This window comes from Lissotriton helveticus, chromosome 7 (genome assembly GCF_964261635.1).
Source record: "Lissotriton helveticus chromosome 7, aLisHel1.1, whole genome shotgun sequence".
NCBI lineage: Eukaryota > Metazoa > Chordata > Amphibia > Caudata > Salamandridae > Lissotriton > Lissotriton helveticus.
Genome location: NC_136068.1, coordinates 1,276,665,289 through 1,276,689,231, shown reverse-complemented (window position 1 = coordinate 1,276,689,231; position 23,943 = coordinate 1,276,665,289). Strand labels below are relative to the sequence as shown.

General features: G+C 43.3%; 1 protein-coding gene across 1 annotated transcript in view; it reads right to left on the bottom strand.

Moving 5' to 3' along the window:
* KCTD2 (potassium channel tetramerization domain containing 2) overlaps window positions 1-23,943 on the bottom strand; it is a 248,313-nt gene that overhangs the window by 96,355 nt on the left and 128,015 nt on the right. The window contains exons 3-4 of the mRNA XM_078654491.1: window positions 8,468-8,559; window positions 4,777-4,872 (exon numbers count right to left, since the gene is read on the bottom strand). Of these exons, the coding sequence (XP_078510617.1) occupies window positions 4,777-4,872; window positions 8,468-8,559 (188 nt within the window). The remainder of the gene's footprint in view (window positions 1-4,776; window positions 4,873-8,467; window positions 8,560-23,943) is intronic.

Genomic DNA, 23,943 nt, shown 5'->3' with positions numbered 1-23,943 from the left:
CTTTCAAATTAACCATCTCCCAATACTTTGCCTTCAGAATTTTTTGGGAGGGGAAGACGGCATTTGCAGGGTCGTCCCAAAGTTTTCCCATTCCCAGGCTGAGCAACAAGGACCTAATGGCCTTCAGCCAGTGTATTTTGTGGGAGGAATCTTTGGCAATTATTTCCTTTAGACCCCCCGCATAATGCTGTAATTCTTCTGTGGTCCATATCCTACGCCAATAAAGTAGCGGACGTAGGAAAGCAAGATCTTGGACAGATTTTTTTTCCAAGGTCCCACATTAATGGTGTCAACGGGGTACTTGACGGAATGCTAGCAGCTTTTCTCAAAAATTCATTTTCTGCTAGCGTCAAATTTCTTAAATTTTCGAACCCCCAAAGTTCTGCTCCATAAAGTACAGAACTTAACACCTTTACTCCATATATCTGTAGTAATGGGCTAATGGGTTTTGATATTGAGGAGTTAAACCTTTTGAGAAGAATACCTGCCTGCTGATGATGTTTTAGGACTGCTAGATCTATTTGACTAGACCATCCCAAATCTCTCTGGAGGGTAACACCCAGATAAGTAAAGGCGTCAACCCACTCTAGCGGGGAATTATTTAAGTATATCTTCCCTCTAAAGGGTTTAGCAGACCCAAGGGGCTTACGGTCAGTAAGGACCATAAACTTTGTTTTCTCTGTATTTATTTCGAGGCCCAGGTCCAAGCAAAAAGCCTCAAAGTGCCTTAAGGCACATTGCAGCCCACTTGGCATTTTTGAGATTATCAAGGTGTCGTCCGCGAACATGAGGATCGGGACTTGCTCACCAGACATTGCAGGGGCATCGGTCGGAACCAAGGAGAGGAAACCCGCGACCCCGTTCACGAAGAGCGAGAACAAGGTTGGCGCCATAACGCAACCTTGCCTGACTCCCCGCTCAACAGGGAAGGGTTCCGTAACCGACAGACGCTTGCACTGATGGTATCCAGGGAAGCGCCCAGGTAGTGGATCTTTTGAGTTGGATTGAAGATCGACTTTTTGTAATGGACTTGTAGGCCCAGATTACTGAGCACTCGTATGCTGTAGGAGAAGTGACTCTGAAGCAGAGTGGGTGAAGAGCCTTTTCAGCAACAAGTCGTCCAGGTATGGATAGACAAAGAGCTTTTGCTTGCGAAGAAAACTCGCAACTACTGCCATGCATTTTGAAAACGTATTAGGGGCTGACTTGAGCCCAAACGGTTGGACTTTGAACTGGAAATGTTGAGATGCTATCGGAAAACGCAGGAATTTCCGATGTTTTCTGGAAATCGGCACGTGGAAATAAGCGTCCTGTGGGTAAAGGAAGCACATCCAGTCCCCTTGCAGTAACTGTGGAAAAATCTGGTGCAGTGCCAACATCTAAAATTCCTCTTTGCGTATGAACTTGTTCAGAAGCCTCAGGTTGAATACTGGTCTGTACTCTTGGACCGGACCCCTCTTGCATACCAGAAAGTAGCAGGAATAAATTCCCTGTCCTTGCTGCGGAGAAAGAACTACTTCTATAGCATCTTACTTTAGTAGGGTTGACACCTCCTCTCGTGAGAAGTGGTGATATTGAACAAACTTTCCAAGAGGTGGTACTGACGGAGGTGGGGAATTGAATCTGAACAAGTAACCATTCTCTACTATACTGAGTACCCATTAGACTTTTATGATTCTTCTCCACTCGTCCAGGTGAAAAACAATACGTCCCCCCCACCGGAGTGGGTAAAGGATTTAGGGGAAGCCAGGGCTCATTGCTTAGCATGTGATAGTAATGCGACCTGGATTGTTGCGGTTACGTCGACGAATGAGGGGCTTGAACCCTCTGTTAGAAAAACCGATGGTGGTATAGTCGGTACTTGCAGCTAAAGTCTTTCCACTTCTACAGGCCGACCGCTTTTAGAGTGTCCAACTCCGTTCTCATTTTGGACATCTCATCATCGGCATGAGTGCCAAACAAGGAAGTACCATTAAAAGTAAGATTCATATTCCTACTTTGATCTTCCAGTTTGTGTCCAATGAGACGCAACCAGGCCGAGTGTCTGGCACAAATACCACGGGAGTAACCATGTGCAGCCGAATCGGATGTATCTGTAGCTGCGCTGATGACCTGGTTTGCAACCAGACCACCTTCCTGCAAGATTTCAAGAAATTCCTGCTGGTCTTCTCTGGGTAGCTTCACCGTGAATCTAGATAAAGAGTCCCACAAAGACCTGTCATACCTTCCAAGAAGTGCTGAGGAACTAGCCACTTTCATGAAGGATGCTGATGTACTGATGTACTGCACATTCTTTTCCCCAGAGACTCTATGTGTTTACTCTTCTTTTCCGGAGTGAATGCAGAGGATGTTGCTCCAGGATGTGTTTTCCTGGCTGCTGCCACAGTTACAAAATCTGGTGGAGGATCTGATCGTAGGAACAGTGGATCCTGGTCAGGTGCCTTGTACTTTTTGGAGATACGTGGAGGGGCAGCATCGAGCACAGCTGGAGTTAAAAAAAAAAGTCTGTAGCGCAGGTTCAAGCTGACCAGGAATGAAAGGTAGTAAGGGCCTTGCCGAGGACCGATGGTGTAAAGGCATGTCAATATTCAACTTGTTGGCACCCCTGCGGAGGACTTAATTAAAAGTCACAATGCCATCAATAGGAGACACTCTGGCTGGGGGTGGGGAGGGTAGCAGAAAGGGTTGGTGAATAGTCTCTCACAGAAGACCTTGAGGATGTAGACCATGAAGGCGACCTACACCTACTTGTTCTTGATTTGGAGGAAGGGCGAGATCTAGACTGCTGAAGAGGTGTTCTGGAACCAGAATGGCGAGCTGGAAGAGACCTAGCTCTCCCTGGTGACCTGTTTGGAGTGGATTTAGCAGGTGGAGGAACAGCTGAGACTCTGGAGGTAGAGTATGTTTGAGAGTGGTCAAAACCAACACTTCTGGGTGGAACCCTCGAATGTCGAAAACACTCTGGAGCCATCTTGGCAAAAGGTTAACAGGAGGTGTCTGTTTTGCTGCAACCGGTGATCCCCTCCGGCGTGATTTGTACTATATTGATGCCTTGAAAAGAAGATGCTTCCCTCAATGTCAACCGTATGGACCTCAACGTCGATCTCAGCTTTCCTAGTAGCTCCACGAAAGACGAGAGTGGTCTCGGCAACTGGCATGCCAGTCGCCGCCGTAGGGTTTACTTCTCTCGACGTCAAACTGCAGCCAGAGACACTGACTGTGCCAAACTCAACACCGATTTCCTGTGTGGCTGCGGCGGGGTCCTCGACGTCATCATTCTTGACGTCGGCTGTGCTTGCTGTGACGATGGCGGGGATCTGAACACCGACCGGTGCCTCAACCGAAATTTCTTCAACGTCTACCCAGATTTTGACATAGATTTATGCTTCTCTGGTATAACGTACTTCAAGTCCGAAGTAGTATGCCTTGATGTCGACTTACGTTTTGACAGCAGAGACTCTGAACACATCGACGGCGATCTGTCCCTCCACGTTGTAGCATGCCTTGCCTGTTTATCCAATGCTGATTTCGATGCTATGGGGAGGGAGGGGGGGAGGGGTGACAGTCAGGGATCTGCTTCCTTTTTGATGCTGGAGAAGCAGAACAATGTTTCTTCTCAGATCTGTGTCGTTCCCGAGAGACAGCTTTCAAGGCCACTTCTGGAAAGTCTTTTTTCCTCTCTCCAGTAAGGCATGCAGCTTTATCTTTTCTCTATCCCTAAGTGTTCTTTTAGAAAATAACACTTCTCTGGATTGTGTGAGGATGGTAAACACACAATACATACAGAGTGTAGGTCCGACATTGCCATCTTCTTCCCACAGGAGGGAAATTTGTTGAATAAAGCTGGCGATTCTGACAGGATGACAGGAAAAAAGTTAGTAAAATTGTCAGAAAATCATCAGAAAAGCTGCCAGAAGTCAAAAACTTCGTATGATGAAGAAACAATTTTCAGTAAACCAATTTCTGACTAGAACTATCAAAACTTTACGAGCTCAATGCTCCATGACCCTCACAGATGGAGCCGGAAAAAATAACTGACCTAACTATCACCGGTGGTGCATGATGGGAGCAGGGAGCTCCTGGAGGTCTTAAAGGCACGGTGCCAGTTTATTACTGTTGTGGTTTTCTCTATGCATCCTATGGGCTAATTGCCTGGTATAACTTGCCTTTTTCTTTGAAAATAAAGGGCTATGTGGGAACACTAAAAGAGTGCATATTCTTTTTTTTACAGAAATGCTTTATGGGTTTCATTTTATTTCAAATGAAAAATCCAATGCAATTTTGGCATCTTAGGCTGTTTGAGTTATATACACATGTATATATATATATATATATATGTATGTTTGAAGGTAAACGTACAGGTTATTTGTTTTTTGTCATAGATATATATATGTATTTTTTGTATATGATCCGGGATCCCCACAAGTAGGCGGGATTATTCAGTACTTATGACTATTGATGAGTATTCCCTGAAAGAGAACTCTCAAAGACAATGGTGAAGACCCTGAGATTAAATAACAACGTGAATGTAATTCTGAAGAAGGAGTAGATCAGAGAAAAGAAGCTGAGTGACATGAGATTTGGAGCAGGTCAGGGACGATGAAGGTGTGATTTGACTCCTTGGGTGGTTTCGGCAACTACATATTATTATATTATATTGAAACTTATCTGCATTTTGCATGCAAATACAATGTTTTAAAGTGGGGAGAGTGTACCTGAAAGCGCTCTGGATTGAGCACGCAGCCATATTTAAAAATTAAAAAATGGTTCACTCACCTGCTCAAACTTCCACCCATCAGACATTGTGGAGACCATCTGTGTAAGCTCCTCCTCCTGACACTGCAAAACCCGGTACACATGCTTCACCGGACCCTGAGGAGAATTTGAAGGGCCAACTGTTAGCAATGATACAAGAGTGAAAATAGTTCTAGAATGCTGCAGCTATCTTGTTCTTGCAATGCTCCACCAGCAGCATTAATAGCACAGGTTTCATATAAAATGGTAGACATAACAAATGACCATCTTCGATCATTCTATAGCAGAGAGTTGTCAAAATACACAAACTAATGAATGCCAGGACCACTGTACACATGCATGTCCAATGCTAACCTAAGGTAGTTGGGCCAAAAGAAGGAGGACATTTGTCCAGATTAACTGATCTTATGCGGATCCTCCCGGGGCACAGTACCTCCCTCAACACGAGACACCTGCACGCTATACTGACAGCGACGCTGGCTGAGCTGGTACGGGCGGGATGCATTGCGTTGGATCTTAAACAAGCGTTTGATTTGTTGGTCCTTTATGTTCGAAGCCCTGCGCCGCTTCGGCTTCCCAGCCCCGTTGCTAAGATGGATTAGGTTGCTGTACACCGATCCCACAGCTAGGGCGAAAACGGGGCGGTATATATCGGCCGAATACCCAGTCCACCGGTGCACAAGGCAGGGATGCCCCCTGTCCCCAATGCTGTTTGTGCTGGCACTGGAACCTCTGGCCATTGCTCTTCGTAAACACGCAGACATGCTGGGAGTACCGGTGGCAGGAACGTCCCATCTCCTGTCAGTCTATGCGGACGATATGTTATTATACCTCCGGGACCTAGAGTCGGACCACATGCTTCTATATGACACCTTCCGCAGATTTGAAACGGTATTGGGACTGGCCATCAACCCGGAAAAATCTGTGGGATTCTACTTCAGCGACGGGCCTCACCCGCCCTCTCTGCCGTTTGGCACCTACAGGATCCCGGTTGCCCAGTCCAGCTTCAAATACCTGGGAATTCGCATATATAGGAGGTCGGAGGACCAGCTGGACGGTAATATTTCCAGAGCCATCGCAGGTCTCCGTGGCAGCATCGGCTTTTGGACCTCACTCCCCTTGTCTGTTATGGGCCGCATTGCGATAGCAAAGATGGTAATGCTACCAAGCTTGCTGTACTAATTTGTGAACCTGCCTATAAGCATCCCGCACCGTACCTTTGAGTCCATTAAGTCCTTACTGATTACCCTTATATGGGGGCCGGGCAGAAGACGGCTCAGCCTGCGTAAATTACAACTTAGCACCTCCCAGGGGGGACTCGGTGCCCCCGATTTTCAAGGCAATTTTTACGCAAGTCAACTCCAATAGTTGTCTTATTGGCTGGCTGGGAAGAATCTCCACGAGATCGGATGGACAACAGACCAATTAGGCCGGGGTGACTTGCACACCTTACTGCTACCTAAGAGTAAACTCCCACGAGAATGCCACCCGCTGCTCCGTACCGCCCTTCTTTGTTGGAAGAAGGCACTGGCTTACACATCTGTGGTCCTACCATATGCAGATAATATCCCCTTACTAGGTATCCCGACACCACAGGGAAGACTTAACAAACACGCCATACGGGACTGGACAGCAAATGGGATCGAAGGGGTGGGTAGTTTCTTCGGGGACAACCTACTGTTGGACCATCGCTCTTTCGTACAGGCGACCGGGACTTCGGATAGACACTACTTACTGCACGCCACTGTCTCTCATTTCATTAGGACGACTTGGGCGCCACAACGCATCCAACCACAGCAACACGAACTAGTGCACCTAGTACACTATATGGGGGCCGGCAGCCACTTGGTAAGATGGCTGTACACGGGGATCAGAACTCATGCTGCATTATCCCTGGACACCCTGCGAGAGACCTGGTCACGGGACACAGGGGAGGATTTTACTGATCAGACTTGGCGGGTGGCCCTGGAACACCCAAAGAGGGTTTCCCGGAACGTGAAATTCAAATACATTCAAGCCATGGTACTCCACAGGGCTTACCTCACCCCGGAGAGGATTCACAAGATGTTTCCCAACGCCTCTCATCAGTGCCTGCGATGTAGGGCAGATGAGGCAGGCCTCCTACATATGCTTTGGTCGTGCCCACAGCTGGCAAGTTACTGGAGAGAGGTCTGCCGGACGATGAGAGAGGTGTCTCAGATACAGGTGAAGGAGAGTGCCCTGTATTGCCTAGTGGGAGCCCGGCCTCGCCCCAAACCCTTAAAACCCAAACTGCGATTTGTGGACTTAGCTTTCCTACTAGCGATCAGGAAGATTACAATGCAGTGGAAGTCCCCGAGAGCGCCTAGGGTGGAGACATGGCGGGAAGACATGGTGAAATGGGGTAGGGCAGAATGTGTTGTCCTTAAAAGGAGGAAGAAGGTGGGAGGCGAAAAATCCCGATGGCACTAGATTGGGAAGTTATGCTACTAGAATTAGATAGTATAGATCGGCCCCTGTCACAGGACAACTGAGCACGCTGAGACCCTGGGGAGTAATACAGTATATTTTGGACACTGAGGCGGGACAGAGGTGGTCACACAGAGCTTATTATACATGATCCTGGCAGAAAGTGGTCAACGCTGGGGAGCTGAGACAGATCTGTTAGGAGGAAATGTACACCTGAGTTGGCTTGGTGGTGGAGGGATAGTTGGGGTGGGAGAGTGTGGGTATAAGGACATGTTCTAATACTAATGGAGATCTCTAATACTATGCACGAATTTGTATGGAAAAGCCCTGGAGGACGAGTCTCCGCGCTTTATTTCGAGACTGGGAGTAAATTGAAAAACGTGATGTATTATATGTCTGCTGATAATACTGTATACGTATGTGGAGAATATACATTCACGAATAAAGTTTAAAAAAAATAAATTATCTTATGCGGATACAAAACTTGAATGTGCTCTGAGCACTATCCCACAATGTAAGCAGCAGGCTGTGTATAGCCTTGCACTCAGAGACAAAATTAAACTCGCATCTGCAACACATATTAGGGAAAAGGAACCTTTGGTCTGGTGCTTCACTTCCCAACATGGTCCTAAACAAGCCAGAGCAAAAATATAGACCTGATTCTGAGAAGAGCAGCTCTTGGGGGGGGGGGGGGGGGGGGGTGTAGAGTCACGGTGCGTCAGCTATCAATTCAGTGTCTTCTTATTGGCATTATTCTTTACTGGTTTCTTTTTATTAGATACTTTTCAATATACTCAGAGTTTAGAGTAAGTAATGGAGATAACACCGAGACTCCCAACAAGATTAGAATAACATGTGTACATCATCACAACCCACCCCAAGGTACAGTAAAGTGATGACTGTTGAACTCAAAGAATTACACTCTGCATCGCTTTTGTCTAGGACACAACATAATTTAGAGCAACTGTACTTGCATGCCTTTACATTTCATTGATCTTTTATTGCGGTACATGTTTTTGTCTGCTATTGATTGTAAGTATGTGTTGCCCACCAGTCAGTAAAGATCTTTTTTTTGCATGACAATTTTTTGCGTACTGCAACTGCTCTTTCTTTACGGTGTTATGATCCTCAAACGGCCCAGTATGCACAGCAGAAAACCATGTAAATAAAACACATTATACATTCTTCTAACCCCTCAAAACTACCACTTCCTAAATCATCTCCCCGATCTTGGTCATTGCCTTTGGCTACAAGTGTGCCTCACCTGAGAGGTCCTATTCTCGTTGTCCCGTATCCGCTCCTTCACCAGTCGGACGAGTGAGGAAATGTTGTAGAACTCAGCCTCCTCCAGGACACCTAAAAGAAATATCTGTGAATGGTGTGGATGGTAAAGCATAAAGCAAAAGTCAGAAGGAACAAAGAAGCATCAACCAGCAAGGACTTTGGTGTACACTTGAGGTTTGTTGGATGTGAGGGACCATTGTCCAGCACCCAGTCAGCGCTTCTGCTTTTACTCTGTGACCAAACACTTCAGTATACTCTTTCATGGATGTACAGCTTTCCTGCTTACTACTATTGTGTTTGTTAAACTCAGACAAAAAGGCTGCCTGACACTATGTGAGTTATAATGACACAGCACACAGAGTGTACATCTCCTCTTCTGCTTAGTAGACTACTTTGAAGCAATTAGAGAAATAGTAGCACATTGACTGGGTGCTGTCGGTTGTGAGGAATGTCTTCCCCACGACAATCTGCTCTCTTTTTTTGATCACCCCCAAACCTCTCCTCGTGTACAAAGCTAGCTGAGGTAAGCAGATCTGTGCACATACTGTATTTTGTAGTTTAGAACATTATTCACACCACCTAGTAGGACTATTCACGGTCTGGGAGTGTTGTACGCTGAGGCATGTCTGTTAAGTTCAATTAATGGTGACGCAGCAAGATCAATTTGGCATAGTTTATTTGAGTAATCCACAATGGGGACCCAGGTTCAACTGCTACTGAACACAAAATCTTCACAGAAAACACACAATCTCATTTTCGGTTTGTTCTAGTAGTTGACTTGCATCCACTTTGACTATGAGGCCAGTTTGACCCATGACTGGATCCTTCATATACACTGTCCAGCATAACTGAAAAGCCAATGAATCACTAGTATGCCTTTTAACAAGAAACCGAGACTTTGAAAAAGGCCTTCAGCACCCTGAATTATTATCCTGGACTTGGGGCGCCCCTGTTTCCCTTCAGTAGTGGGATTTTGGATGATTTTGGTTTCTAGACTATTATTAGGGATTCTAAGACTCCTGGGAAGGGAGGAATTACAGAGATTGTATTACACTTCAGCATTCTATTCAGGGAAACAGAAATTACGACAACAGACAAACCACTCGTTACCTTAGCAACACGGTTGAAACAACAAATTCGACTTAACCACACATTCCTTTACCACGCATGTTTTTACAACAACATGCCTTAGGTAAACCAGTGTTGGAGTTCAAAGTCCAATGCACGGCCTAAAGTTTGAATAGTAAATTATACTATTCCAAAGTCCAGCACTTTCCCTAAGGTGAGTCGTTTTAAAGACTGGCGTGGTAAAGGAATGAGTGCTTAAGACCTATTCTACTGTATTGTTAAGGAACTAATGGTTAAGGCATGCGTGGTTGTGTCACACAACCTTCTATTTGGATCTCTGCAACGCTTACTGAATGCTGTAAACACTGTCTTTTAATAAACTTAAAAATATCAAGGAGGATGGCCAAATTTCATGCCATGTGATAGCATTAGCCATAGTGCCAATGTTATTTCAATTATGGCATCATACTGCTTGAAGGTTTGATTGTGCTTGTGGTCGTATCTTGGACGCTAGATGTGGCTAGACTCTGGCTTCTTGTGTTCTTACAAATTTGAATTGCCTTTCCTATATGTAATATGAGATTTGTTCTTCTTCGAAGTCCATGACTGGATATTGAGACGAAGTGGAATTACTTGTATGATACAGTATCTCAATTTTAATCTCTCCACCATCTCAGGGAGTAGATCACAGCACACTTATAGAGTTAAATGGAGTAATATTATGCCATGGCACAAAAGGCCCTTCCATACCAGTGATAAATTACAGTGCAACCAATGACGGCCTAGAACTGTAGGGTAGGGTACATCCCTTTTTGTGGTGAGGGCTTTCGCATTCAATAAAACATTTTTATTCACATTCACGAAGCGTACATACAACATAATTTCTACGTTTTATGCTCCTTTAAATTAATTTGCTTACTACATTAAAATGGACAGCATGGTCTCCTGGCCAAGATGACGACATGCTTGCAACTCTAGTGCATTGCTCCACCACCCAAACTGGACAAATACAAACGCATTCACCCATGTGGACAAGGTAGAAGCAATATGGCAGATCTAAGGAGCCTTCAGTAGAGCACTAGACCCTGAACCCCTCAAAAAGACACACCTAATATCACCAAAATACCACAGATCAACAATGCACAGACTGACAACATGGCAGCCACCTTCTCTGTACAGAACTGCAGGTGAGGGACAACAGAAAGCTCCCATACTAACACAGGAAACAAAGGTCCAGGCCTTCTTCTGTGAACCCCTCAGACCACACGCCCCCACCCCCCAACCGTCAGTACTAGTGATGCTTGGAGACCCCACATATCGGCCCGAAGATAAGTAACTGGAAGCTTGCGTAATGGGAGGAAGGGAGGGTAACCTGCACAAAAATGCACCCAGATGAGCCAAAAAAAATTACATGCTTGCACACTCTGAAGGATTATACATCTGGTTAAAGTGGGAGGTTAGCTTGCTACAAAACTGACACCATAACTCACCAGCGGTGGCCTTGAAGACATACCCACAACAGTAGAGCCATATGTAAACTAGGGAACAGCCAAACACCAAGGGACAGATAAACAAATAATTTATCATCACTGCAACAACATCAAGCAAACAAGCCCCAGAGGCTCCATCTAGCAACATGTCCTCAACACCAACGGAAAAGAATAGAAAAAGTAGCCTTGCTGAATTTCAGGCAAGACTAGTGAAATCAGTGACAGAAGGGCTGGCCTCTCTGAGGGAAGAGATATGGCTAAGTGAATGAGAAAAATGACTTGAAAACTTTAAACCTCGGAGTTCAAACTTTGGGAGAGATAAATAACTTCCAGGAAAGAAGCAGATCACTGGATACACACAAACATCTCCATTGCAGAAGTACACATATTGTCCTTACAGGAGAAATACGAGGATCTTGAAAAAAGGATCCAGGAGAAAAAACATTTGGGTACACAATTTCCTGGAATGAACAAAGGACGAAGATCTCTACACATCTTGTTAACGGATTCGGAGATGCACTGACAAAGCAGCAGATATCAGCATCATAAAAACGCATAGAGTTGGAAGAAAATACAAATAACTATGAGCAAGTTTGAGAGACATCCTGGTCATAATGGTGTGTCACAAACAAAAGGAAGCTATCCTTGCTGCTGAATGAAAAATGGAGCCCTATCACTTCCAAGAGATTAAAGTATTACTAGGCCAAGCTCTTGCCAGCAAAGGATTTCGACCTCTCACCCAAAAGCCATCCAACAAGCAAATCAGATAGAGGTGGACTTCTTCGAGGCCTGCAGTTCCCAATGGTGGAGCAAAGAATGGACAGTAAAAGATATAGAGAAAGGCCTCCAACTACTAAAGACAAGCCAATTTCCCAAATACCAGCAGAAAAGTAGTGAGGCCTACTATCACAACGACAACTCACAAAGAGAAATAAGAGGCGTCACAACAGAACCCTAAAAGGCAGGTTGACGAGAAAACTAGCAGGCGCCATGGGCCATAACTAGCAACGCAAAAGATCCCTAAATTGCTTGAATAATGATCAAACGCACAGCGACAAGACAAAACCGGATTCTGAGTCTACAACTGCCTTGAGGATGGGAGAGAACCAGCATGGCCCTACAAGAACTACACAGAACAACCCAACCTATAATCCAATGCAACTAGGGATCGAGTGGGGAGAGTGGGCAGGGGGACAAGATGGCGGAAACTAACACACAAACACATTAGACATGATAGCTCGAAGGCCCACACAGGTAAAAGCCATATGGCACCAGCGATAAGAAAAATATGCACAAACGAGCAAACTCATTCAGAGGTGAACACAGTAGGTTCTACCCAAGCCAGCTGACCACCACACTTAGTTAGAACTTACGCCATAGTAAGGAGGATGAGAGAGGGTTACCCCTCAGCTTATGACTAAACAACAAAGACTCAACAGGGTAGGCAATACAGAGCACATAACTCCATAAACAAAATTAAAGGTTATCTTCCTCAAATGTAAGGTGCTTTGTAGTGCTCCCATGTATTGAGACCACGTGATGACCTTTGACTACCATTATTATAATTGACCTTTGGCGTTTTACTTTATCCTAGCTTGATTGTACGACATCATGTTTCATGCATGTGCCTTTTTCTTTGAAGATTTCTTTGGAGCTGCTTTTGAGTGGGAGCACTTTCACAGAGTAGAACAGCCCTGCCAGGAGCAGAACGTGTGGGATGTTGATTTGAAAGCATATGAAAGAGAGAGGAGTGGAATGTACTTTTTTGGTCTCAAAATGCAGTGTTATAAGCAGTGGTACTTAAATGTGCATTATGTTGACCATTGGGAAGTGAAGAGTGTGATGCTATAGGCAGTGGTACACAAATGTGCATTGTGTTGTACATTGGGAAGTATTATGAAGTTCTTACTATTGGCTTTGACATGCACTTGTGCCATCTCGAATTCTGACTCTGTCGAGCTTGAGCTTTGCGCACAGGCAGGCCCACAGATTAGTCAACTTGTTTATGCTATTAATGTTCAAGGTGCTTTTTGTTTTTGGAGATTGTTTTCTGTACTACTGGAGACTTTCGTAAGGTTTGTTTAGATAACAGACTGAAACATGTGAGACCACAGAAGGAACGTGAGAACTCTTTTGCCTTTAGACTGCTTGCATGGAGAGTGGCCAACTCCAGTAAGTTTCCTTGGCTCAGTGCTTTGAGATTATAAAGCTTGGGTTTGTTGACTTGGAAACTGGGATTTTTTTTTTTAATCTGAATGGGGTCTACTTCAGTACAGCAGTTCCAGGTTGGGCTGAGTCTCTTGACCCCGGCTGTGAATCCCGCAGTCTGGAGTGGGCCAAGATGCACAGTTTGCAGCCGGTGATGTGTTTTATTTTTTATTATTGACATTGTGATGCAGGGCTCGAAAAATCTTAAAAATATTACTAGACCTGCAGGTCTAGTGAGTAGAATTATCTACTCGACCTAACAGCAGTACACTCGACCCACAAACTGGTTTTATCTATACATATTACAGCATTACTAGGAAAACAAAATAAATAACAGAGAAGGAGTTAGCATATACTTTGGCTAATCAAGTAGCCAATGAGTAATACGAGTAGAGATGTTGCAGCATTGTCAATGAAGTAGCATCATCTGTGGCTATTGAAGTCCAATAAAACAAGTTCAGACTGAAAATTTCATTTTACAGGATATTCCTAAATATTCTGGCTGAGAAACATAGCTTTTACAAACAGTTCTTTAGGGGAATTAATTCAATAATTTAACGTCTGGGCCCACTAACTTCGAGCTACATTTTTTCACAGCAGTAATTTTTACATGTGTTTATATTAAATGTTTATGCGCAATATAAAATACTCCATGCACAGTGGGCAAATATATTTGCCACAAGAAACACTACACCATTCTTATAGAGTAAACTCCATTTAAAAGTGTCCATTACAATTCCTATTTTAGGAGAAGAAATACTTGTAGATACTGTGCTGCAACATACTGCCAATCACTGTTCCTGTGTCAGATAAAAAAACAACTATTAGCTAGCAAATGCAAGACCACCAGAACTGGCACTATTATATGTTAGGGTGATGAATCATATGCCAGGATATCTTCTATACCTGGATGATGGTCATAATTTCTAATGGGAAGAAAATGGCGTGAGGGTGGTGTTCAGGCCATCAGGATTGCTCCTGCTAGTAGTATGGTACTATCCTTCGCAAGCCAAATAAAAGACTAACATGTCCACCATGTCCAGTAACATATTATCCTACAGACTCCTTGGCATCATGCCTAGGGCATTGGTCTTCGTTCTTTGACTACGCACCAGGGTCTTGGTCACGCCATGGTGTTGAGACACACTAGTCTGGACTTCAATAGCCACAGATGATGCTACTTCATTGACAATGCTGCAACATCTCTACTTGTATTACTCATTGGCTACTTGATTAGCCAAAGTATATGCTAACTCCTGCTCTGTTATTTACTTTGTTTTCTTAGTAATGCTGTAATATGTATAGATAAAACCAGTTTGTGGGTCGAGTGTACTGCTGTTAGGTCGAGTAGATAATTCTGCTCACTAGACCTGCAGGACTAGTAATACTTTTAAGATTTTTCGAGCCCTGCAGACAGCATAAGATCGAGAAACATGGGTTATGACACCGTTTATTTTACCATACTGTTTAGATAGCCAGAGTGAATTGCTGAGAAAAGAATGTGTTTGAAGGAGAGCTGCAGGTTAATTTACAATGCTCACAGGAGGTTGTAATTAATTCTTTGGAGGACTTTGCTCAGCCAGAAATGAATGGTATTTTTAACAGATTTCAGCAGAGACCGGAAGAGGATTTGATAACATGGCTCATATGACTGACGAAATGTTGAATCAAGCACATTTAGCACAGTTTCATGCACTCAGATTTGACTACAATGTGCAGGAATATTTAAGAAATTACAGAGAAGATAAACAAATAAGCCTGTTAGAACTAGCAATTGTTGCTTGCAGTTACAAGTCAGACAGATCAGTGAGTGACAAACCTAGCTTTCTGAAACATGACTGAGTGGGGAGAGAAGCAGCAATGTGCTTTTGAATCTGCAAAGGAGGTTATACAATGTGTTTCATATATGTGACCAGTACAGAAAAGAGGTTTTGAGTTACATGCAACAGTTCAGGCGCAGTGTGCTACTTGGAATATGTGGGAAAAACAAGAAAAGAAGAGGGTGCTCTTGAGCTTTTGGATTAAAACATTGTAAGATGCTGGAGAGGGGTTTACTCCCTTTGAAAACAAAAGGTGCTGGTGTGTCATTACACTGTAGCAGACATTGGGTAGACAAAGATGTTTGTGTGTTTTTGTGCTCTGATAGACACAGGGCAGACAGTTGCTTTTGAGTTGTGCTCTGACAGACACTGGGCAGATGACAATAAGTCACATTGTGAATTTGAATATTGAAGTTTCTCTAATGTAATGGAAGATGAATTCCCTTGAGTTATACAGAACAGGTAATGCACAAGAAGCAAATGTGACCAAGTGGTGCATACAGGCTGAAACTGCATTGTTGGATGAACAGCTGGTGCAGATCCCAGTAGAAAATCCAGGGGTGGTGTTTGAGGTGCCGGAGACACAGGATTCCCCAGTGAAGTGAAACAAGGAGTTGTGGCAAGAGATTTGGGAAATGTTACTGCAATGTTACTGCAAAGCACAGCTACTGTGTATCATGTAGATGCTCATTGTCCCATGCTTTTACTAGACAGACGCTTTGATTTCCTTACAGATGAAAAGGCTAAAATCTTGGAAGCAGGAGTGGTGACGCACGATTCAATTTTGGTGTGCATTAAGTACGAGCACCTAGGAGAAAAAGACACTACTAACAGGTGGGCAGAGAATGAAGGGATGCATATTCCCCAGTAGACGTTCATTATATTATTATCTGCTTATAATTCATTTCAAGTATTTTATTCCATGCATTTAACAGTTGCATTTGCCTACTTATAAGTGTGATATATATATATATATATATATATATATATATATATATAGATATATATATAAATATATCTATCTATCTATATCTGGACCAAGTCCAGTGAACAAGATTAATAGAGTGTGTGCACTATCGGACGTGAAAACTACCAAATAAGTTGGTGAATAAGAAAAACATAATGTAAAAAACTTTTCATAATAACGCTATATCTCCTATACTATACATGTATAAATACATTAAACAGTATTAAAAAATAGTATTAAAAAACAAAAAATATGCTACCGTTGTTATTGATGCGATCATAATGCGCTGCCAACAATCATAATAAAAATCCTCCTTAAATTGTTCGATGATACATTTGAAATTAAAGTGCTCGTGCTGATAAAATTACAGAAAACATTAGAACTCAGGAGAACAATTGAAAAGATCATGAACCAATCTTGATCATCACAATATGGCCTTCTAAGTAGCAAATAGGATAGTGTACATGCCCTCAAATTGCAATTATGTCATACTGCAGATAATTTCATCTTATAAACAGATACAGTCAGGAGAACATTTGAAAAGACCATGAACCAATCTTGATCATCACATATGACCTTTTAAGCAGCAAATAGGATAGTGTACATGCCCTCAAATTGCGATTATGTCATACAGCAGATAATTCCATCTTATAAACAGATACAGTCCGTATTGTCAATAAAATGCAGTACTTATGTGCAACTAACAATAACCCTACTGCAAAAAATATAATAAAATCTAAATAATTCTCAAGGTAGCCCAGACGCATAAACTGAAGGCCAGAAGTTAATATTTTTAAGGTGCAAGTGCTAAGTCGATATAATAAGAAGCAAAGAGTAATAATGATGGTAATGGGTTATATATTCCCCTATTTGGTGCAAATCGAACTATATTTCAATATTGTCAAAGGACTCTACCTGAGACTTACAATTCTAAATTCTATAAAATATCAAAGCATATCACAATTTCTATAACCTGCTCACTACAATAGAAACTGACAGTCAGATGGCCTAGAGGAATTTGTGCAAGTCCTCACTTGTATTCAAGCCATTCGGCATCAGTGTCAAGAGCTAGGATAAAATGTGTTTCCAGTTGGCGGAAGCTTTTTCCGCGTTTACCACCCCGTTGTAAGGATTGAAAGCAGCGCAAGAAATCGCAGGCGCCACTAACCTGAGTCCGATGCCCAGCAGGGACGACGGGATGACTGTCCTCGCCACCTCCCACTGCACGTTACCCAACAATGGGACCAGCACCGCTATTAGAGCACGCACAGCCAGAGGTCGCAAGGGTAAAGAGGTAGAGGATTGTGGGTTTCTTGGATCTCTTCTACTCAGGTTCTAGGATCAGCGGCTTTACTGAACCAAACTGTAGTATCCCTTTAACAGTGTGCTACTGCCTTCTTAGAATGGTTATGCTTGTCATGTGCATTCTACATTCTCTGTGTGGTGGTTGACCATTTTCTGCTGAGCCTTATCTACAAGTGGTTGTACAAGCTGTGTCCTGTGGTTCTGAATAAACTACTTCCTCTGCAACCTGTGTATCAGATTACTTCACAAACTGGCGACGACTGGGATGAAGAAGGACCCACCCTCTGCCTAATGCAAGAAGTACTATTTTTTTTTTATCTTTACAATATAAAAAAAAAAAAGAAGAAACCAAGGACCAGCGTTCACACGTTTTTAAAGGTATTTCTCTTTGACTTCTGTTCCTTCTTGTTTGCGTGTAAGATGATAGCACCAGCGGCAGTAATTTATCAAGTGCTTTGATCGCACCCGCGGCAGTACACAACTACGTGTTTCCTGTCACCGATTGCTGTGTGTTATTTATTGCTCCTTCTAACTTTGACAATTTCGTTAACCTGCGTTAACCTACGTTAACATTTATTTTTTCATTGTGTTCGGAGTTATCGAAAAAGGAAGGAGTTAAGGCGCTGACCTGTTTTCTTTCAAACGCGAGTCAACATTCTGCCGCGTGTGCTCCTCTGTGTCTCAGCCTTCGAGTGGAGCTCCAGGTTCGCGCTGACTTCCCCTCCTCCGCGTCTGCTTTGTGTCAACATTCGACACGACGCGCTGAACGTGCTAACCTCACGCATCAATTACGCAAAGGTCAAAGCGTCGCACAGCGACCATTTTTGACAATTATTTCGTTTTAACATCACATCGTGTGCTTTCAGCCTCGCACATGTTGGTTGAGAAAACCAACATTTCTTTCATTAGAAACCATACAGTCTACATCTACATTTAGTGAACTGCTGGATTATTATTTTTTTTTTCTTCTCATTTTAATGCCTGAAGGAATCTCTTCCAAGAAACACTATTGACTATGGTAATTACCTTTGTCGCAATTCTCAAGAAACGAAGTTGACCACGGTGACTACGTTTATTTTATTAATTTATTATTTTCAGTGTGCACTCAAATGTTTGACTAAGTTACCTACATTGTAAAATTTTCTTGCTTTCCAGTGTTAACTGCTTTCTTTCCTGCAGGTTTCCTCGTTATTACTAGAAATGTCTAATAACATTGCTGCTCCTTCTCATTTTTTACCCACTGCTGGGGACCCTAAGGTAGAATGGGACCTGTGGTATCCCACATTCCTGGCATACGTGGATGTAGTAGAGGAGGATGGTTGCTCAGCTAAAAGAAAACTAGCCCTATTAAAGAATTGTTTAGGTGGCGCAGGCCTTAAGGAGTTAGAGAACTTGCCTCCCATCGATGGAGCAGGTGATTTTAACATTTTTGAGATCGTTGTAAAACAGTTAGCCACTAGATTTGGTAGGAGAATTAACGTAGTTATGGAAAGGTTCAAATTTTATTCCCGTGCGCAGAAAGACGATGAGTCAATTGAGAATTATGTAGCTGTGTTAAGAACTTTAGCTGCTTCTTGTGCATTTGAAACAATCAATTTCGAGCAAGTATTAAGAGACCAGTTGATGATGAAGACCAAAAGCAAAAAAATACAAGAACGGTTGTGGATGGGCACCGAGTCTTCTTTAAATGCTGTTATTAATATAGCTAAAGGGATTGAACAATCAGAACTCTTTGTAACTGAGATCAGAAGTCATGATGTTAAAAGTAAAGTAGTAATCCCAGAGGTTGCTTTAGTAAAGGAGTTCCATAACCAAAGAAAATTTCCCATTCCTCAGACTAGGTATTTTCCTAGAGACAACAGAGCCCCTGGTAAGAAAAATCCTATTATCTGTTATAGGTGCGGTGCCAATGACCACGTTGGCAATTATAAGGGTTGTCCAGCGTGGAATAAAATCTGTGTTAAATGCAAAAAAACAGGGCATTTTAGTAAAATGTGTAGATCCCCACAGAAAGTGAATTTGTTAACTGATCTCGATTATGAAGTCTCTGAGGAAGTCCAAGAAATCAACACCCTACTATGTGTTGGTGACTCTGCTTGTCCAGGTTTTCCCAAGGATAAGGTTTTTATTAATGGTATAGAAATCACTATGCTCATAGATTCATGTGCTTGGTACAGCATAATTGGTAGCGACATTTTCAACAGGCATTGGAATTCCTCATGTTTACTACCATCTGATATTTCTCCAGGCGGATACACTGGTCGAAAAATTGATTTGTTAGGATACATGTGGGCTGATATAGGATTTAAAGGCAATAGCATCAAAGGGAAAGTTTATGTTTCATCCAAGGGTGCCTCTCTTTTGAGTTGGCCACACCAACATGAGTTGAAAATCAAATTAGATCCCAATGCTTCCCCACCTGTATATATTGTATCTCCTGCTGAGGATGAATTTACTGTGTTAGTCAAGAACAAATTCCCTGAGATTTTTTCTGATGTCTTAGGTGAATTTGTAAATTTTAAACACAAAATCATCTTGAAAGAAAATGCAACACCAGTCCGACACAGGGTCAGGAATGTCCCATTGGCATATCGTGATAAACTAAAAACCATTCTTTCGGACTTGGTGACTCGTGGCATCATTGAACCCACCGAGTCTTCCCCCTGGGTTTCCCCAGTAGTTTTGTCAATTAAAAGTAATGGGGAACTTCGTCTCTGTGTAGACCTCCGCAGCCTGAACACTGAAATTTGGGTAGACAGACATCCCTTACCCAACATTCATGAGCTAATTTCCACTCTTTCTGGTGCTTGCGTTTTCTCAACCCTAGATTTAGCCAGTGCTTATCACCAGGTTCTCCTCCATGAAGACTCTAAATTTCTTACTACTTTCATAACCCCTGAGGGTATGTTCCAGTTCCGTCGCATGCCATTTGGCTTAGCCAGCGCAGCGTCGGTTTTCCAACGCCTCATGAAAGAAGTTTTGGAAGGTTGTAATAATGCCATTGCCTTCCAAGACGACATCTTGATATATGGTAAAGACCACGAGGACCATGATAGGAATTTGGATAAAGTACTGATGTCTGTCAAAGCTAAGGGCCTGACTTTGAAGCTTTCTAAGTGCAAATTTAGACAGAGCACTGTGGAGTATTTGGGACACGAAATCTCCGCTCAGGGTATCAAACCAAAACTCAATCACATTTTGAGCATAACCAAGGCGCCTTCGCCTAACAACAAAGAACAATTGGTGTCCTTTCTTGGTCTTACCGAGTTTTATAGCAAATTTGTTTCAGATTATTCCTCCAAAGTTCATGTTTTGAGATTGTTACTGAAAAAAGATGCAAAATTCGTTTGGAAGGATGAACACCAAACTGCCTTTGAGTTACTTAAAAAGGAGATTATTAATGCTCCTTTCTTGAGACCTTTTGACTTGGGTAGAGAGTGCATTGTGTGTGTGGACGCAAGCAACGTGGGACTTGGTTCTGTGTTAATGCAAAAGTGTCAAGGTGAGGAATACGTGGTCTCCTATGCTTCCCGTACTCTTCGTGGGGCAGAATTTAACTATTCCACTATAGAGAAGGAACTGTTGGCGTGTACCTGGGCTGTTGAACACTTCAGGCAATTTATTTGGGGAACAAGATTCCGTTTGCGTACAGACCACAAACCGTTGATAAGTATGTTGACCGCTGGCGGTGGTCGCACTTTGACTGCACGATTGGCACGCCTGGCTGCTAAGTTACAAGAGTTTCAATGTGTGGTGGAATATGTCCCTGGTCGTTTAAACGTCCATGCCGACTGTATGTCCAGATTGCCTTGTGTTTCCTTAGTTGCCACGGACTCCATTTGTGATGTGGATGTAGTTTTAACTGTTGATGATGTGAATGATTCCAGATGCAATACCACGTCTAGTGTTATCTCTTAGTCGAATTGGCGTGATGCCATGTCTAAGGATGTTTCTTTATCCAATGTAGTGGATTTTCTGAAGCATGGGTGGCCTGAAGAGAGGAAACTTTCTGGCGATATTCTTTCTTTCAGCAAAATAAAGGAAGAACTCATGTTTGACCAGGGTTTTGTAACTAGGTGTGATAAAATAGTACCTCCTTCCAGCTTACGTGAAAAAATAATTTCTATGGCCCATGAAGGTCACATGGGAATGTCTAACACTAAAAGACGTATACGTGAATTCTATTGGTGGCCTGGCATTGACAGGATGGTAGACAAATGGGTCAGTTCCTGTTCCCCTTGCTCCAGTAGTGATAAATCCGCTAAACCTTTGGCTGCCAAATCTGATGTTTCACCTATTGAGTATTCCATGTGTCCTTGGAAAAAAACTTGGAATTGATATTGTTGGCCCTTTGGATTTGTCTGACAATAAGGTTGTTTTTATTTTAGTCTTGATTGATTACTTCTCCAAGTGGCCGGAGATCAAGGTTGTGGACAAGACCGGTTCTTCTCAGATTGTTGAATTTCTTGATGAAGTTTTCTGCAGGGAAGGGATCCCAGCTGAGTTGGTTTCTGACAACGGCCCACAATTCATTAGTAGTGAATTTTCGTCCTTTCTTGACAGGTGCGGAGTTGTTCACAAAAGGGTGTCAAACTATAACCCTCAAGCCAATGGCCTTATTGAGCGCTTTAACAGGGTCATTAAAGAGTCATTACAACTTGCTATTAAAAGTAAATTGGATTGGAGAAAGTCTCTTCGTGCTTCTCTTCTTTCTTATCGCACTTCTCCTAATTCAGTCACGGGGTTTTCCCCTTTTGAGCTGTTAAAAGGTCGTAAACCTGGTTCCAAACTTCTACCTTGGTGGATGAAAGTAAAGATCCCTCCCTTGCCTAGTGCTGATCCTTCCTTGGTTAGAGACAAGGTGTTGAAACATCAAGAGAAGATGAGATGTAACTCCACTCATCTTTCTAAACCTGGTATCAAAATTGGTGATTTGGTGCGTGTTAAGTTTGGTAGATCTTGTGGTTCAAGGTGGAACAAATGGTCCGATCCGTGTAAAGTCACCGAAGTCTTTAGTAAGGCTGTCAGAGTGGATGGTGGCAAAGTGTGGAACTTTCGCAGAGTTTCTCTGTGTAGAAAACCCAATGTGCTAATGAACTCTCTACCCTCCTCAAATTTTCCCATTCCCAATTACCCTTCTGATGACTGTCACCCTGCTTTGATGGATACCTTTTGCAGTGATGTTCAACCTTCCTCGAGTAACAATGATGTTCTTTTTCCCAATATTGTTCCTCCTTCTCCCAATATTGTTGTTCATTCTGAACAGCCTTCCCCTGGCAATTCTGCTCCTTCTCATGCTATACAGTCTTCTGATGTTCCCCTAAGAAGAAGTGCTCGCATCAGGTCAACCCCTGTTAAGTTACGTGATTTTGTACACTAATTTCTTCTTGCTGATGTCTTTCATTCCTCTTGTTTTTGATTATGTTTCTTTTTGGTTTTTTTAAGGGGGGGAGGTGTGTAGTATCCCTTTAACAGTGTGCTACTGCCTTCTTAGAATGGTTATGCTTGTCATGTGCATTCTACATTCTCTGTGTGGTGGTTGACCATTTCTGCTGAGCCTTATCTACAAGTGGTTGTACAAGCTGTGTCCTGTGGTTCTGAATAAACTACTTCCTCTGCAACCTGTGTATCAGATTACTTCACAAACCCCCCTGGAGGTGGGTGAGAAGATAGAAAAAGGGTAATGTATCTCTGTACTGCCTTGAGGAGCCCCCACTTCCCCTGTGTTCCGGGACTTACCACTAGCGTGAATGGATACTCCGTGGATGTAGTCTACAGATATACGAAAGTCGGTGTACCTGTTCAACAGGTGTTGAAGAGTTAACTCACTCTCCTCACTGGGATCCAACACGGAAGAGCACTTCCCACGATAAACGTTTTCAACAAGGTACTGCTCTCAAAAAGACCCAAAATGCTCCTTTTGGGGTAAGCATAGCAGTAACGGGTTACAGGTTCAATAACGCCTTTATCCAGGTCTCCAATTAGTTAACAAACCCGAAAGGCACGATCTACACAAAGAGTCACTATGCTTGTAGAACGAACAACATGGGAAAAACAAAAAAGGCAGCGGAAGAGAGCGAGCCCGCTCTCCTCAATCTTTGCAAACAAGCGCGGTTCTGTTACACTCACAGGACGCGCTGAGGCTCCGCAGATCTGACCACGCAGGCACTTCCACACTAGCGCGGCTCTGTTACTTTCACAGGACGCGCTGGGGCTCCGCTGATCTGACCACGCAGGCACTTCGTCGTTGTGACGGGTGTTTGTTCTCTGACCACGCAGGCACTTCGTCGTCGCGACGGGTGTTTGTTCTCTGACCTCGCAGGCACTTCGTCGTCGCGGCGGGTGTCTGTGGTCTTTACAAGTAGGCTAGTCACGGTATCCACAGTAGAACTCCAGAGGAATAACAGACAGGGAACGAACCAGGAAAAGGATTGACAAGCCCCGTTTTGTTCCAGGGGCGGAGCTTAAATAAGGTCTTCCCATTGAGCCTGATCCCAGCGCCGCTTGGCCTTCTGGGACTAATAGTTTTTCCGTGGATGAGTCAAACTATGATGTCTGTGGCCACCTGCCGTTGTGCTAAGGGTGATCGCTACAGAAC